This window comes from Branchiostoma floridae, chromosome 14 (assembly GCF_000003815.2).
Source record: "Branchiostoma floridae strain S238N-H82 chromosome 14, Bfl_VNyyK, whole genome shotgun sequence".
NCBI lineage: Eukaryota > Metazoa > Chordata > Leptocardii > Amphioxiformes > Branchiostomatidae > Branchiostoma > Branchiostoma floridae.
In genome coordinates this window covers 20,742,050-20,757,570 of record NC_049992.1, presented here as the reverse complement: position 1 = coordinate 20,757,570, position 15,521 = coordinate 20,742,050, and the positions used below count along the sequence as shown (strand labels likewise).

Below are 15,521 nucleotides of genomic sequence, written 5' to 3'. Positions count from 1 at the left end.
TTTCTAGCCCGAATTCATTCCATCGACCCACGTAACCTGTGTACAAGTGTTAAGTGGTCAACTGTTGACGAACCATGCGAGGGATCCAAGTCTTTTTCGCTCTGGTTGCGTTCTACCCGCAAGTTACAACGATGCCGGCTACCGTGGGAGGGAACCACTACTCCAGGGCGGAATTGCTGAAGTTACGAGGCCGGCTCCCCGTCTCTGGGACCACGAAGGACGAACTGGTCCAATGTGGAATCTGGCACGCAAGGGGATGCAGGGCTGGTCGTAAGAGGGGCGAGAATATCCAAGTTGTAACCAACAATCGTCCAAAAAGGTACGAAGATTTCAAAATAGTCGAGAACATGAAAGCGCGCCAAAGGTGCCTAACCCCAATTAGGAAAGAAGGACAGCCATTGGTCGGGATAAGAGCAGACAACAACAACAAACGTCTCCCCATGCCGAAAATTCTTCTGATCAACGCCAGATCACTTTGCAACAAGATGGAAGAATGTAGTATTCTTCTCCATTCCATGAACATTCATGTTGCTGTCATCACGGAAACGTGGTTTGACCCCGACTTACCTGACGCACAGTGGGACATCGACGGATACCACCTTTTCTCGAAACCTCGTCAAGGTAAGAAAGGTGGAGGGGTTGCCATTTATGTCAACAATAATATTCAGGCACAGATAATCGATGTTTCAATCCCTGCCGACTTGGAATGTTTGTGGATAAAGATGCGGCCACCACGTCTTCCACGGGAACTATCCAGCGTTGTTGTATGTGCTGTTTACATTCCACCGGGATCACCGCATAGCGGAGACCTCATTAACCACCTGTTGACTGTTGTGGACGAGCTACGGTCGACGTCCCCTGATGTCGGACTCTGTATCGCTGGGGATTTCAACAGAACAGACCTTCAAGATATCTGCAGAGGAAACCAGCTTCGTCAAATTGTGGACGTACCAACCAGAATGGATGCCACTCTGGACTGTATAATAACAAACCCGGACCACCTGTACCTCCCACCTGCACTGCTCTCACCACTGGGCAGCAGCGATCACAACATTGTACATCTCGTGCGGTCGAGGGTCACCAGACCAATGCCGGACTCAAGGATAAGGTCGTTTGGCCAATGGTTAGTCTCACACGACTGGTACGAGGTCCTCACAGCGGACGACGTCCAAACTAAGACCAACAACTTCTACCATACGTTGGTGGAGAAACTCAACCAGCATTTTCCTGCAAAGGTATGTCAAATGCACACCAATGATAAACCTTGGCTTTCCCCGAACATCAAAACCCTGATGAAACAAAGACAGCAAGCTTTCAAGTCAGGGGAGAATGACAGATACAAAGAATTACGTAACAAGGTGCAACGAATAATCAAGAGAGCGAGAGGAAACTTCTACAAGGACAAAGTCAAATCTCTAAAAAAAGAAAATCCCTCAAAATGGTATCAAATGCTAAAGTCTATGACCAACACAACTAGAAGGGAACTCACACTTAACATCGAAGGAACACCTACTGCTGACCACAAGGCAACAGCAAACGCCATTAACGAAGTGCTCTGTGCCGTGACATGTTCACTTGAAAAACTGGACCTGGGCAAACTACCGGTACCCCCATTTCTTCCAGCGAAACCCATAGAGGAAATTCAACCGTGGGAGGTCTACAATGAATTGCGCAACATCAATACGAGAAAAGCCGCTGGACCCGACGACATTCCCAACCGTACCATCAAAGAGTTCTCGTACGAGATTTCTACCCCGTTAACGCACATTCTCAATGCTTCACTTGCAGAAGGGGTTGTAACTGTACAGTGGCGCCAAGCCAACATCGTTCCTCTGCCAAAAAGCCGCCCTCCGTCCATCGAGGAACTCCGACCAATCTCTCTCACACCAGTGCTGGCAAAGGTTGTGGAGAGATTCGTGGCGACCCGACTCTACTCAGACATTAAGGAAAACATCGACCCTACCCAATTCGGCTGTCTTGCAGGCCGGTCTACTACCCACTGCCTAGTATATTATCAATCAACTTGCGAAAACCTCTGATGAGAGGGGTACAATCACTAGTCTCGTTACAACGGACTTTTCAAAAGCTTTCGATCGTGTCGATCACCTCCTAGCGGTTACCTGTCTGATCAACCTGGGCCTTCGACCCTCGCTCACGCGGTGGATATGCAGCTTCCTGACCGACCGGAAACAAAGAGTCCTCTACAAAGGAGTTCACTCGGATTGGTCAGTTACCACCTGCGGCCTTCCGCAGGGTACCGTCCTTGGCCCGCTGATATTTCTTGCCCTTATTAACAACGCCAGTGTAGACGCCTTAGCAAGAAGGTGGAAATTTGTCGACGACCTTAATCTAGCAGAAAGCCGGAAAATCAGCGTAACCTCCAACCTTCAAACCGACCTCGACAATCTCGGCACCTGGACAGAAAGTCATAAAATGAAGCTAAACCCAAAGAAGTGCAAAGCAATGCACGTTTACTTCTCTAAAGTCCCCCCGACGCTACCACCTTTATCTATCGCTGGTGAACCACTGAACATAGCCAAAGTCGTTAAACTACTTGGCTTATTTGTACAAGCGGACCTTGGCTGGCAAACTCAAGTTGACCACGTACTGAAGTCAGGTAATAGGAAACTAATCCTGCTCCGACAGCTACGACGTCTCAACCTTTCTCAAGAAGATCTTCTCACCTGTTACAAGTCCATGGTTCGACCGGCTTGTGAGTATGCCGTCGCTGCCTGGCACCCGGGTCTCACAAGAAAACAACACGAGAGGATCGAGACCATACAGAAAAGGGCTTGCCGGACAATACTAGGCCCCGCATACACATCCTACTCAGAGTCATGCAGTGTTCTTAACCTACCTACACTAGAAAGCCAACGCCGTCAGCTGTGCTACAAGTTTGCCAAACGCCTGCTACATTCAGAGACTTTTCGAGACTGGCTACCTCCATACCGCGGTGAGATCAGCGCCAGAACTACACGGTCATCACAACTACTGGACACTATCAAAACCCGTACGGAGAGATACAGAAGAAGCCCCATCCCATACAAGACGAATCTTTTAAACGAACTGGACTCATGCCATATGACTTCCGACTTCCCCCTGTCTTAAAGTTGTAAGGTTTCATCTTGCGACCTTGCAATAGTGTTAAGTGATGTTTGCTTAGAAATCCCAATTGGTGAATCAGATCTACAGTGTTTTGGATTTCTCTTCTCGTGCAATATTGACGTGCAATACTCTAAAGTGCAATATGATAATTATCACTTACTTTGTTAGTTTTTAAATTCTATTGTAAACAACATTGCGACAATTTCTCACTTTTAAACTTTGTATACCGTGTTATAGTGTGTGTGATAATTGTAAATACTCACCGCAATTCAGTCACTACAATGACTGCAAGTGTGATGTTTTGTTTGTAATCGCTCGTATGGCGATATTTCAGATCTATTGGTGTGAGATATAATTAATTGGATTATCTCACATAACAGTTTGCATTAGCTATTCAAAAAGATTATTATATGCATGTTATACAAATGAGGACTTAATTTACATAATTAATGAGGAAATTGTATAATTCCATTGTTCTCAATAACTTTACTTCAATAAATGTAACACTTGTTCATCATGATAGGTGGAATATAAGCAGATACCAAATATGGTAATAAGGAACATATTTGCATAATTTATGTAAAAATTGCAAAACCCGCTTTATGATTAATGATGGGAATTTAATAATCGTGACATGTTTATGTTAGTCAATAACAAACAACATCATGCATAAATTATGTCAATGTGTTAGTCAAGTGCATGAAATTTACAAAAGCTCTAAATATTTCATGGAGGTATGAGGTCGCCGGACTCTATTTTTTTATACCACCCTTTTTCTATTTCAAGGGAGTGGGCGATTATTCTTGTAACATGTACAATTGTGGTGCAAGCCCTTAGTTATGTATCGTCAGGATTTTTTTTCTCGTTTTGGTTGGAAAAAATGCCAATTGAGGAATTTTTGCAAAGGATCTAAGGAAATTACGGAGAGAAGAGGAAGAAAATGCCGGGCTTACGTTTCCCGTGACGAAGTGTGTGGAACCAGGTCCGGGCCTCGAAAAATTTAGGCCTTAATTAATTACCACGTGAAAATCAATTTGGGACATTTTGGGACCATAGAAAAATAATCAACATCAGAATGCAACCCGGTATTCGTTTTAGAGGCGCTCGTCTCAGTTTTCGGCTCCCAAAAAGGCCCCCGAATTTAATCTGTGCCAGCATGTGTGAAAACCAGGACGAGCTGATTTGTGACTCCGCCCATCGCCCATCGCCTTTGATCTGTATTTAGCTATTTCCATGCGCGTGAGAATGAGAAGAATATTGATAGATATCTATTATGAAAAAAATACATATAGTTTGCATAAGAAAAAATGTTATAATGTCATTTGGTAAATGACGAGAACTTCTTACTTGTAACATTTGGAAGTTTTATACAGGAGAATATCGTTGAACACTCGTTATGCAAATGAGGTCCTAATCTGCATAAATTATCAGAGAATGTATTAAAAGCCGATAATCTCTTGAATTAGAGGCTTGGCAGTACGAAAGAAGAAGAAGCCTTCTATCTTAACATAGATTACGCACGTCTGTTTGGTAGAGGAGATAATCAAGTTATATAATTTATGCAAATGATAACGTTATTTGCATAATTAGTGACAAAAATCTGCATAATTTATGCTAGGTTATATACACCTTTGAATAACTTGAATAGGTCACAATGTTGACAATCCAATCATTTTCTACATGTACTTAGATGAATGAGGACGCATTCACATTAATTATGCAAATAAGCAACCAATCTGCAACCAAGAAATCAAGACCATAGCATGTTCATTAATTATGCAAATAAGGGACTTATTTGCATAATTGGTATCTGCTAATCTTCCACCTGTCACAAATTACATATGTTACATGTATTTGAGGCCTATATTGAAAATACTGGAAATATTGATTTTCCTCATTAATTATGCAAATTAGGTCTACATTTGCATAATCTGCACTTCATTATGTACATCTCTGCCAAACATACCTATATGCTAAATATAATAGAAATTCATCGTTCCTATGTTCTGTTATGCTCCTTGAAAGATTTTCGGAAAATTGCCCCTGCATTTCCAGAGCAAGCCGCTAGGGGGGCCAAACCGATATACTCTCTTCCTTACGTCACAAGATATCTGCAACCAAGAAATCAAGACCATAGCATGTTCAGGTCAAAAGATACATCGATGTTCTGCTGCAGTACCAAGGTCACACACTAGGGGGCCCAAAATCGACCTTGACCTTTGTCTTTCAAACAGCTATCCACATACCAAACAATATATTTGCAAACATCCTTACAATCCATCCAGAGGTTCTAACGTGTTTAAAGTTATCCTGACCACAAGTATCCGGACACACAGACAGACAGACACACAGACAGAGAAACACACACACACACAAACACATATCAAAAACTATACCTCCATTTTTCATGGAGGAAATGAGGTAAATAAATACAGCCGTTGTTGTTGTTGTTGTTGTTGTTGTTGTAAAAGATAGCATCATTTAGCGACGGTATATGGGGTCGTGGAACTCTGCTATGTCGTTGACCTTTGCACCGATGACCTTTGCACCGATGACCTCTGCACCAATGAGAATGATTGAAACTTTCTTGACGAACAGTGTAGAAGTCAGACGTGGTTGTGTGAGTTTAACCACCGACTAAACCTCAGGTAGGCGACTTTAATTAGCCCTTTTCTCACATGTTCTCTGTGTTTTTGAATAGGAGACTGCGCGAGCTGTGGCCTCATCCTAAGATGCCGGTATGCAGGTATAACTTTACTGTGTTGTTACATGCATGCTTACGTTACCATGCGGCCATGGGATGAGATGTACGGTGCACGTACGGTTTCCTTGTTGTTCCCGAGTTTAAAAAGGCCACAGCTGACAGCAGTCTGGGGATTAGAAGACAGCATTGTGGTGAGATGATGGGTTAAATTACGGTTCCCTTCCTTTGATTATAATACACCAACGTTGTTTTTGAGCAGGGTTGATAAAAGGTCTAGGTCGGCCATAGCATCGGGTCCAAAGTTCAATGAAACAGGAAGGTCTGGTCATAGGTTGCTGGGCGATTTGTGTGGGTTACGCTTGATCCAGAAAACCAATGACGCATTAGATAATTACTGTAACGGGAGGTGCCCTAAGATGGTACCTGCCCTAAGATGGCATTAATTTTTTTACTGATCTTATTATGCATAAATACTGTCGCCACTGACTGTCTATAGAAATCAGAGGGACGAGAAAAAACAACATGCCGCCACCTGGGATCGAACACGGGTCGGCAGATCACAAATCGAACGTGCAAACCATTCGGCCAAAAGCCTTAAGCCGTGTATAATACTGTAACTGCGTGGATGCCATGCCACTACCAGAAATGCAAAACCACAGCAAACACTCCATTTTCCAGGTACTGCGAAATTGAATCCCAAACAGAAAAGGCATTAACAGTATATCAAGGACTGTTGATAATAATTGGATTGGGTGTTTCATGAAGGGGTTTCTGGAAAACCCGTCCAGTCCAGTGCCACCTATGTTGGTTTAATTGTTGTATTTAGTTAGACTGTTAATAGTTGGGCATAGCTTGTTTGTAAAAGGTAGTATAAGAGTGAGAAATCACTCACTCTCACTCATTCCGGCAGGCTCGCTCGGAATCTCCAAAGTGATAAATGTGGACGTAAAATGATCACGCCATCTACATTTGTATGTTGGTTTATCACTTTATGTTGTATTTTATAATAGTTGGACCGACACCCCTATGTTAAGTTGGTTCAGTCCTATAGTTCAGTCCGGCCACCAACTCCTTCAGTTCAGCCATGTTGGAATAAAGTCTCTTCAAGTTTGTTGCACTTGTGTCGCCCGTGAGTTGACATCCTTTAGCGGTCCTTCTACTAAACTGGCACAGACACATTGCAGAAAAGGGAACATAGAGAAACAGCTGCAAACAGAGCTTACCCAACCAATCTTGATACTCAGGAGGTGTCCCTTCCTTCCCAGAGTAATAGATAAACAGAAATATTAGACAATAATGACATAACGCTAGTTCACCTTTATTCATGGGGTGACCTTTATCAGTTGTTTGTTTTCTAACATGTTTTTTTTTAGGGATGTCCAGTTGTCAGACTGTGGTTTCAAACTGTAATATTTTCAAATCATGTAGTTTGAAACCGTCGTCTGTCGACCTGAGCCCTAAATACCCTGTCGTTAAGACCAACGGATATAGGTTACCCCCGGATAAAGGTGAACTAGCATCACATGTACATGTAACCAGCCCCATAACATGCCATCATGTTATTTCAGGTTGTACTTTGAGCTCCCAAGCTGACTGCAGTGATCGATCATGACAATTCTTGGTGATGCAGAAGCACAGTTCCATTTCATCAACAAAGGACAGGACGATGAACTGGTATAAGCTTTACTATTTGTCCATGGCTTATGTTGTATTACCGCCTTTTGAACAAGTAATTGTCACCTGTGTGATGATGTTTTGTATCAAATAGTAAGGCAATGTATTCTAGATATTTGTTCACTATCTGATATAGTGATAATACTAATATATAACAGTTACTGTGTACAGTATTAAACAAATAATATTTTAAATGTTTTAGAGTCTATCCCAATACTGTTTTAATTTGTCTGTCTCCAACGATTCTTAATAACTGTGTTATTGCAATGATTTATAATCTTTGATTTTAACCACTTATGATAACAATTTGTAATGACCTGTTGCAAATCAGCCGTGTGGCTGCAATGTCAGTGTCAGTTTGTTGAATTTCGAAACAAACCAGTCATATATTCACTCATGGGTATATCTGAAGACCATGAATTTTTGAATTCTATGACCATGGTTTAGTCTTGATTATGACATGTAGGTTATGTGTGAAAAAAATGTTTGGATGTGTACATCTTTCTCCCTTTTCCCATATATAAGTTTATTTTCGAAATATAAATGTACATGTCCCATAGAAATGACATCATACTCACACTGTACTTACTTAATCCACCAGGAATGCCATGGATTTAAAAGAGATAAGGTAAAGACTTCTGTCACAGTTGTCTTTGCCACGTGCACACTGGGACTTTTATTCCTTGTGTTCTACTGGAAGCCGGAGTGGTTTGTGTGGGCACAGTTCAAATCCTGTAAACTTGTGGATGCTGATGTTGTGCTGTTACAAACTACGGTGAGACCACTTTATTATCTTCTCCGTTCTCTCCCAAATAGTGAAAGTCCATTCAAACAATTGGAATCATAGAATTTCCCCATTAGTCATACAAATAACAGTCTGAAAGGACTTTTGAATATAGGCCTTCTTGCTTTTTTTTCATCTTGCTCTTAAACAAGGCTGACACAGTGCTACTGAAACAAACATTAACACTGGTCGCAGAATCAGACCATTCACTAAGACAAATGTACCTGGCAATTTTGTGGATAAGTGATGACTTGTGCACAATTTGGGAATCCATATTATCAGGAAAATACCACCAAGGTGACATTATGCTTGATAAAGATATAGCCTGACAAATAATGCACTGCAATTCAACCACAGTACTTGCAAGCAACGCAATTGCCAGGACTAATACAGGTCTTTATGCTGTACTATTCCAAGGAGATGCAAATACCAGCCAAATACCAGCTTTTTAAAAAGCACTAAGTAATTCTTCCTTGTATTTCAGGATGACCACCGGACTTGGAGTAAGGAGAGGGTCAAATATGAAACCAACGATAGCATGCCTCTCCATACCTCATCTTTAGAAGCTAGGTGTGTGTGATACAAATTGTACAGTGTGTCTTTGTTGAGAAGTTTGTCTGTCTTGCTACTGAAACACACAAGAGGGGCGAGTAGAACAAATATCCTGACTGACCCGGGAATCGAACCAGGGCCGTCAGATCACAACACTAGCTGCCTAACTGATCGAGCCAAAAGCCTGACAGGCGTTTGGCATGGTCAGCTAGTGCTATTTGAACCCCCACTGTTACACTACCTCCACATCCCTGGTAGTACATGTGTATGTGACTGTAAATTTACACATAAATAAGTTCAATATTATGTGCTAAATTACTCATGACCATTGAAGACTAGGCATTAAGTACATTGTACACTCCCAATGACCCTGGTCTTTAGTCTAGTTTTAACCTGAATGATGATGCCAAGCTAATAAACTCAATCATGTGGACTGCTTGAAAGACATTACAACATGAAATCTTGTACCAAAACACCATGTATGCACCCCAAATTGGAGCTATAATGCACCTATTAGTAATTTTTGACTGAGTACACCCTGTCAGGTGCACTAATATTTTGTGGAGGTATGTGGGGTCTATGATAGAGATACAGATTTATGGTTAGACATTGTTAATGTCACCTCATATGAGGATGAACTGAACTGAACTGAACTGATGTGGGGTCTTCAGATTCTGGTTCCCTTTCCTATCATGGTTTCTTCTTATTGTTGGGAAATAGACGCAAATTTTTGCCAAATATTTACTAAATCTAAAGCATTCTGGATATGATTTTACAGTCTTAAATCCAGTTTCATGAGTAACTGTCTTGTTACCTGGATGTCTAACCTTTATTGAAAATTGATCCAAAAGTTTGTAAGGGTGATGTAACAATACTTTATGTTGTTCCTGCAGCTGTGAAGATGACAAGGACTTACATCAGATGCAGGAATTATCAGAGACGTCAACAGACAGTAGTCCTTTCTCCTACAGGCAGGACAATGCCCTCATCCGTGATACGAGGTCCAACTGTCAACCTGAGAGGGTAAGAAGTGTGTAACTGATGTTAAATATAGATGCAGTTTCAGTGCTTTTGCTGGCATCCAAGTAGGCTTTATTGCTGATACATGTATCTACAATCAAGGTTGAACTGAGCTGATTTATCTTATTACATTTGCCAGGAGGGTACTATAATCTTTTGGTGCTGTTCGTATGTTTGTGAACAGCATAGGTTGTGGTTTTCATGATATTTGTTACATGTTTATTCCATAAATTGTAATGTAATAGATAGTAGTTGTAGTATTTACAGAATCTGATAGACAACAGTCTCACACTGAGTCACAGGAAACATTTGGATGTCACTGTAGATAACAATTTTGAAGTGACCTGATAATGGGCTCGTTCTCATTGAAATGTAAAAAAAAAAAGCTGTCGTCCGACTTTACGACTTGATATGGATTAAATTACAGATAACATCACTGCTTCCTTCATTTTTCCACAACAGTAATGTTTTACAAAAGATGAACCACAACATTTGTATTTATTTATTTATTTATTTCTGTTTTCTTTAACCAGGGTATGCTCCGATCAGTGGCTGGCACTGTTTTTCATGGAGGCCCTGGATACATAAGCAAATAACAATACATACAATACAATATTTACATAATTACAAAAACAAAACCACATCCTTTTCCGTTCCAAGTCATTAAGGGGGTGGAGGTCAGAGGTCACACAACGTTCTTGCACAGTGTTTTGAATGTTTGTGTAGATGGAGCAGTTTTCACACTTAGTGGGAGTGCATTCCAGCTTTCTGCACCTCTATATGCAAATGTTCGTTTCCCAGATTCTAGCTTAACCTTCGGAATTCTCAACGACTGGTTTAAACTATGTCTGGTGGAATAGCTATGGGATTCTGATGTTCTGCTAAATATGTTAAGATACACAGGTAACAGGTTATATATTGACTTATAGACAGTTTGTAGAAGGTGCAATTTACGACGTGAGGCAAGGTCTTTCCAACCAAGAGCAGACAGGTGTTCGTTGTTGACATGTGACCTATACGACAAACCAAGTATGATTCTCACTGCACGGTTTTGTAGCTTTTGTAACTTGTCAGACAGACCTTTCCCACAGTTCCCCCACACCACATCACAATAGTCAACTTTTGGTAGAATTAGACAGTTAAACAACATAGCCAGTGTATCTTGAGGTAACACAGGGACAAGTCGTCGAAGAACACCAATTCTTGCAGAAACAGCGTTGGTCAGTTGTATCGATTGCTGGTTTGGAACATATAATAGCCACGCAATTTGAACCATGGTATCCTTTGCCAGACAGCAGCCAGGCCTGCCATAACCCTTAACCCTTAAACTGCCAGAGTTTCAGCACTATGCAGTGCCAGGGTTGGCTGCTGACCTCCAAAAAGAACCCCCCGAACAAGCCAAAGTCCCTAATTTCCGGGGTTCGTGCGCTACGCACGCGCAAAGTTGCTACATCGAGGGAACATTTCTATCCCGGATATATCTGGGTGCGGCACATAGGACAATGTATATGTGTGCCGGATATATCCGGGTTTGGCAGTTTAAGGGTTTAACAACACCATTGCAGGTTCCCTCCATTATTTTTCCACTATGTAAAAACGTTAACATCATCCTTTTTTTTCCTTCTGATCTTACAGCAGAACTTGCGTTACTTCATTCATCACTGCTTAAAGTATGTATGGAATGCAGAGAAGCAAACTTTTGAAAAACTCAGGTAATGTTTTTTTTTTCATGTAGAATTTTGTATGTTAAGTAGCTTAACTTGATCCATTTAAACTGTCCAGGCATGTAACTGCATGGTGGACTATCTCATCAGCTGCCTCAATTTCACTTGGTGCTGTACACTGCTGTGGTGTCATTATTTATATCTTTTGCATATTCATTACATATCATTATCAGCTCATAATGCATCAAGAATTGTTTTTAGCCTCAGATACACTCGATGCACTCGATGCACCTACAAAATTTAATGCCTAATATCTCAAAGCAAGCGGAATAACTTGAATAGAATTGTAACAGAGGGGGCCCTTAATTTGTCACAGTGACTGTACTGTGAATTTAGGTTGTGTTGTTCAATTGTGATGTCTTGATTTTTGAGGTGAAAGGGGGAAATGTAAGGGTTACTTCAGTTCTACATGTACTGTACTTCCAAACCATGACAATCAATGATTAATGTGGGCACACAAACTACAACATACCCCGGCTCATTCTCCATCCAGTCGCAATGTCTTACCTCTATCATGTGGGACCTTTAAAGGCCATTCTGCAAAATTAAATTACCTCTCCACACAGAGTAAGGACCTTTTCAGACTTCCTCCAGGATGCAGGAGTACAGTTTAAGGATAGAATGGCCTTCTACGGCTTATGCCCAGCACCTGATTGAGCAGCTCTTTCATGCTCAAGTCAATACTGACAGAAGAAAATGAACTGACTGGAGTGTTTGACTTTGGTAATTTGGGCACTTTATTTTTGTGACCCCCTGATGTATAAAAAACGCAGGCCTGGTGCTTGTTCCATGACTTTGCATTGAATTGTAAGAAGGTGGATATCATAGAAAAGGCAATTACACATTCAAGCTCTCCAACAATATATAATTAAAATTGATGAACAAACAATGGAAATCTGATCAAACAAAGTTACTTTTCCATTTTTATGCTGGCCGGGGTTAAACTTGAAGAAGACAGTTCTTTAGAGTAGGCAGCAGAGACCAAAGATGTGAATATCTGTTCTAATGGCCCAAGTATGATGGCCATGTGAGAGAAGCCAAATTAAGACATAGAGAGATAGAAATTAACTTAAGTTTATTGCACGAGATTTGCACATGGTACAATGTATGGCAATGACTATTACACAAAGATCTTCCTACATGTGGAATGGGAAATTCAATGATCCTTTGTAGGAGGATGTGATTTTATGGTTGTTCAGATTGTCGTTGGTATTTTAAGGCATTACCAGGCAAATTGCAGGGAAGAGGCACGAGTATCTGATATTTTTTCTGTGCATACTTGTAGCTTGTTGCTTCTTCTCTGCTTTTGGTTTGTCCATCCAGTGTTAAGGTTTTGTATCAACAAACAGCAATACTTGATGTGTCTTCTGTGTTTTGGCAGGAGTTTGGGCTCAGGCATGCCATGTTCATCATTCTACACATTGAGGCATGGGCTGTCTTCTACAGATCATGCAAACAGGTAAGTAACCAATAGTTGCAGGTATATTTTTGCTAAAAAAATCAGTGATCACTAAAATGCCTTGATCACAATTGCAAGTACCCTGTCAATCACTTGAAGCTTTTGGCAGGGACATGGCAAAAACACATACAGGAAATAGAGATTTGACGACGGTTACAAGAATATTCACTAAATAAAATTGGTCAGGTAACGATGTATTGAAGTACACGAAAACCAGTATGATCATACCACAGGCACGCATTTAGACTGACCCCAGAGTGATTGAGTTTTCCTTTGTCGGGTTATGATGTCTGGACCACTCAGATTGCACTATTTTCTTGTCACATGACGGGGCATCCATTGTTAATTCCTTAGACGCCAGAATTTCTCACCCCTCAAAACTTATTTTTAAATTAGCATTCTTGTAAGTTAATTTTGCATGCAAAAAAGTACGAAGCATATTTTCAAAAATTTAATTTAGGACAGCAATTTCATTAAATTTTGCTGTAATTGTTAACTTCAAGTTTATGGATTGTTTCCTATCCACACTGCGCACTCATTGGATCATCCTTCATAATTTTATGTGATTAAGTTATGGGGATAGCGCCGAAGTCGCGCGGCAAAGACGGAACCCTTGCCAGCTGTACACAAATATAATGGAGGGTGGGTGGGTGCGTCGGTTTCTGATAAATCCCCTCCTCGGGAAAACCCTGTTTCCCATCGAATCTCCCTCCAGCTGTTACTTCCTGGGTCGACCTCACCACGCGCTCCTCGGCGTTGCGGATGGATCCAACAAGAGGCAGTAGGGTGATCATCCCTTGTACTTATATGGTAGTGAGGATCATGTGATTCAGGATCAGCCAATGAGCGCACAGTGAAGATAGTGGTGGATTGTAACAGCTATGTGCATGTACATGGATGTGTATAGTTATCACCTTTTTCTGTCCCAGGCAATCCCTGTATGGTGACAATGTCATCACAGTGGAGGTGAAACCCTACATCAAGCTCCTGTTCTATGAGGTATGATTACATTTACTAAAATTTCATCATATTTTCTTTGATCTGGACTTAATAGATAAGAAAACCTCATCCCCCCTGAAATATTTAGAGCTTTTGTACATGACATTTGCATAGTTTATGCATGATGATGCATGATGCATGATGCATGTTCATCATTGGCTTAAACATACACCAAGGAGGTCAACCTCCTTGTGTACACATGTCACAAGTATAAAATCCCCACCATGTATCATTTTTACATAGGTTCTGAAAATCCGTTATTGAATCAAGAAGTCCTTTCTTGAGTTATCCTCTTGGGATTTTTTCTACAAAAGTATCCCTGATATTCTAAAACTAGCTGCTAGGGAGACCAAACTTATGTCACTTCTTTCCCAGCAGAACATGAGATATCAGACCCAGAATTTCTGCTGCAGTACCAAGGGAAGCTGCTAGGTGGCCCCAAATCTATTCATTTCCAATTTTCTCACACCCTACCAACACATCAATTATGGGAGTGTGTGCAACGGATAGCAGCGGACAGAGCAGCATGGCGAACAATGACGGCCTGCCTCAGTGACCAAAACTGACATACGACGAAGATGATAATGATGATCAATTATGAAACCAATCCATCCAGCGGTTTTTTAGTTATCTTGTTGACCAACATACAGACAGATAAATGCTAGTCAAAAATATAATCTCCATGACATTCATGGACGAGGTAACTAGCCCAAGAGTTCTATGAATACCAGTCTCAGATCACAAGGTGGCCTCCAGATAGGCAGACACTCCCACGCTGGGGCTTTTTGGGCCCCAAGGGTAGGCATGGGAGTTTGACCCCTAGTTGATTTTTTAAAAACTATAACTGAGATGCATACCTGTTCTGGCCTAATCGCAGAAATATATTCAGTCCAGTTTGTTTCTGAATCAGAATGTATGTGTGACTGGTAAGGTTATGATATTGCTAATTATAATCATTGTGTTCTGTTCTCCTCAGGTGCTGAACCCATTTTACATCTTCCAGCTGTTCAGTGTTTGCCTGTGGATGTCAGATGAGTACTACTATTATGCTGCTGCCATCATTGTCATGTCTTTAACCTCCATTGCTGTCTCACTCTACACTATACGCAAGGTATACAAAGTAAAGGCTTCTCATTTTGAAAGCTTTAGAAAAGTGCAAAAAATTTGTATTTGCTTTTTTTTTACACATTGCATTATTGCATGGTTTCTATGTTCTTATTCATCATTCTTTGTGACTTGTTACATTATTTTATTCCAAGCAAAGTGAAATGCTACATCAAATGGTAGAGTCCCACAATACCATGCTGGTCAAAGTTTGTCGCAGGGGAGAAGGTAAGCATTTTTTTAAAATCAAGCTTGATCAGCATCTCTTGTACCTACATCAGAAATATCAAAAGGAATATTAATTCTATATCAAAGCTAGAAATCGAAGTGTTTACAAATGCATTACCTACACTACATACATGTATATGGATATCTATTTAATATATGGATAGGTCA

The 15,521-nt window shown here is 40.9% G+C and overlaps 2 protein-coding genes across 2 annotated transcripts in view; both read left to right on the top strand.

Moving 5' to 3' along the window:
• The first annotated feature begins 131 nt into the window (after nt 1-131).
• On the top strand, nt 132-2,039 carry LOC118430243. The gene has a single exon (XM_035840952.1). The coding sequence runs from the start codon at nt 132-134 to the stop codon at nt 2,037-2,039; it is 1,908 nt and encodes a 635-aa protein (XP_035696845.1).
• Nucleotides 2,040-5,647: 3,608 nt separating this feature from the next.
• LOC118430463 (probable cation-transporting ATPase 13A3) overlaps nt 5,648-15,521 on the top strand; it is a 31,433-nt gene continuing 21,559 nt past the window's right edge. The window contains 10 exon segments of the mRNA XM_035841337.1: nt 5,648-5,753; nt 7,378-7,483; nt 8,085-8,258; nt 8,752-8,837; nt 9,713-9,842; nt 11,475-11,551; nt 12,945-13,022; nt 13,952-14,021; nt 14,998-15,132; nt 15,281-15,353. Coding sequence (XP_035697230.1) covers nt 7,418-7,483; nt 8,085-8,258; nt 8,752-8,837; nt 9,713-9,842; nt 11,475-11,551; nt 12,945-13,022; nt 13,952-14,021; nt 14,998-15,132; nt 15,281-15,353 — 889 coding nt within the window. The 5' untranslated portion in view covers nt 5,648-5,753; nt 7,378-7,417.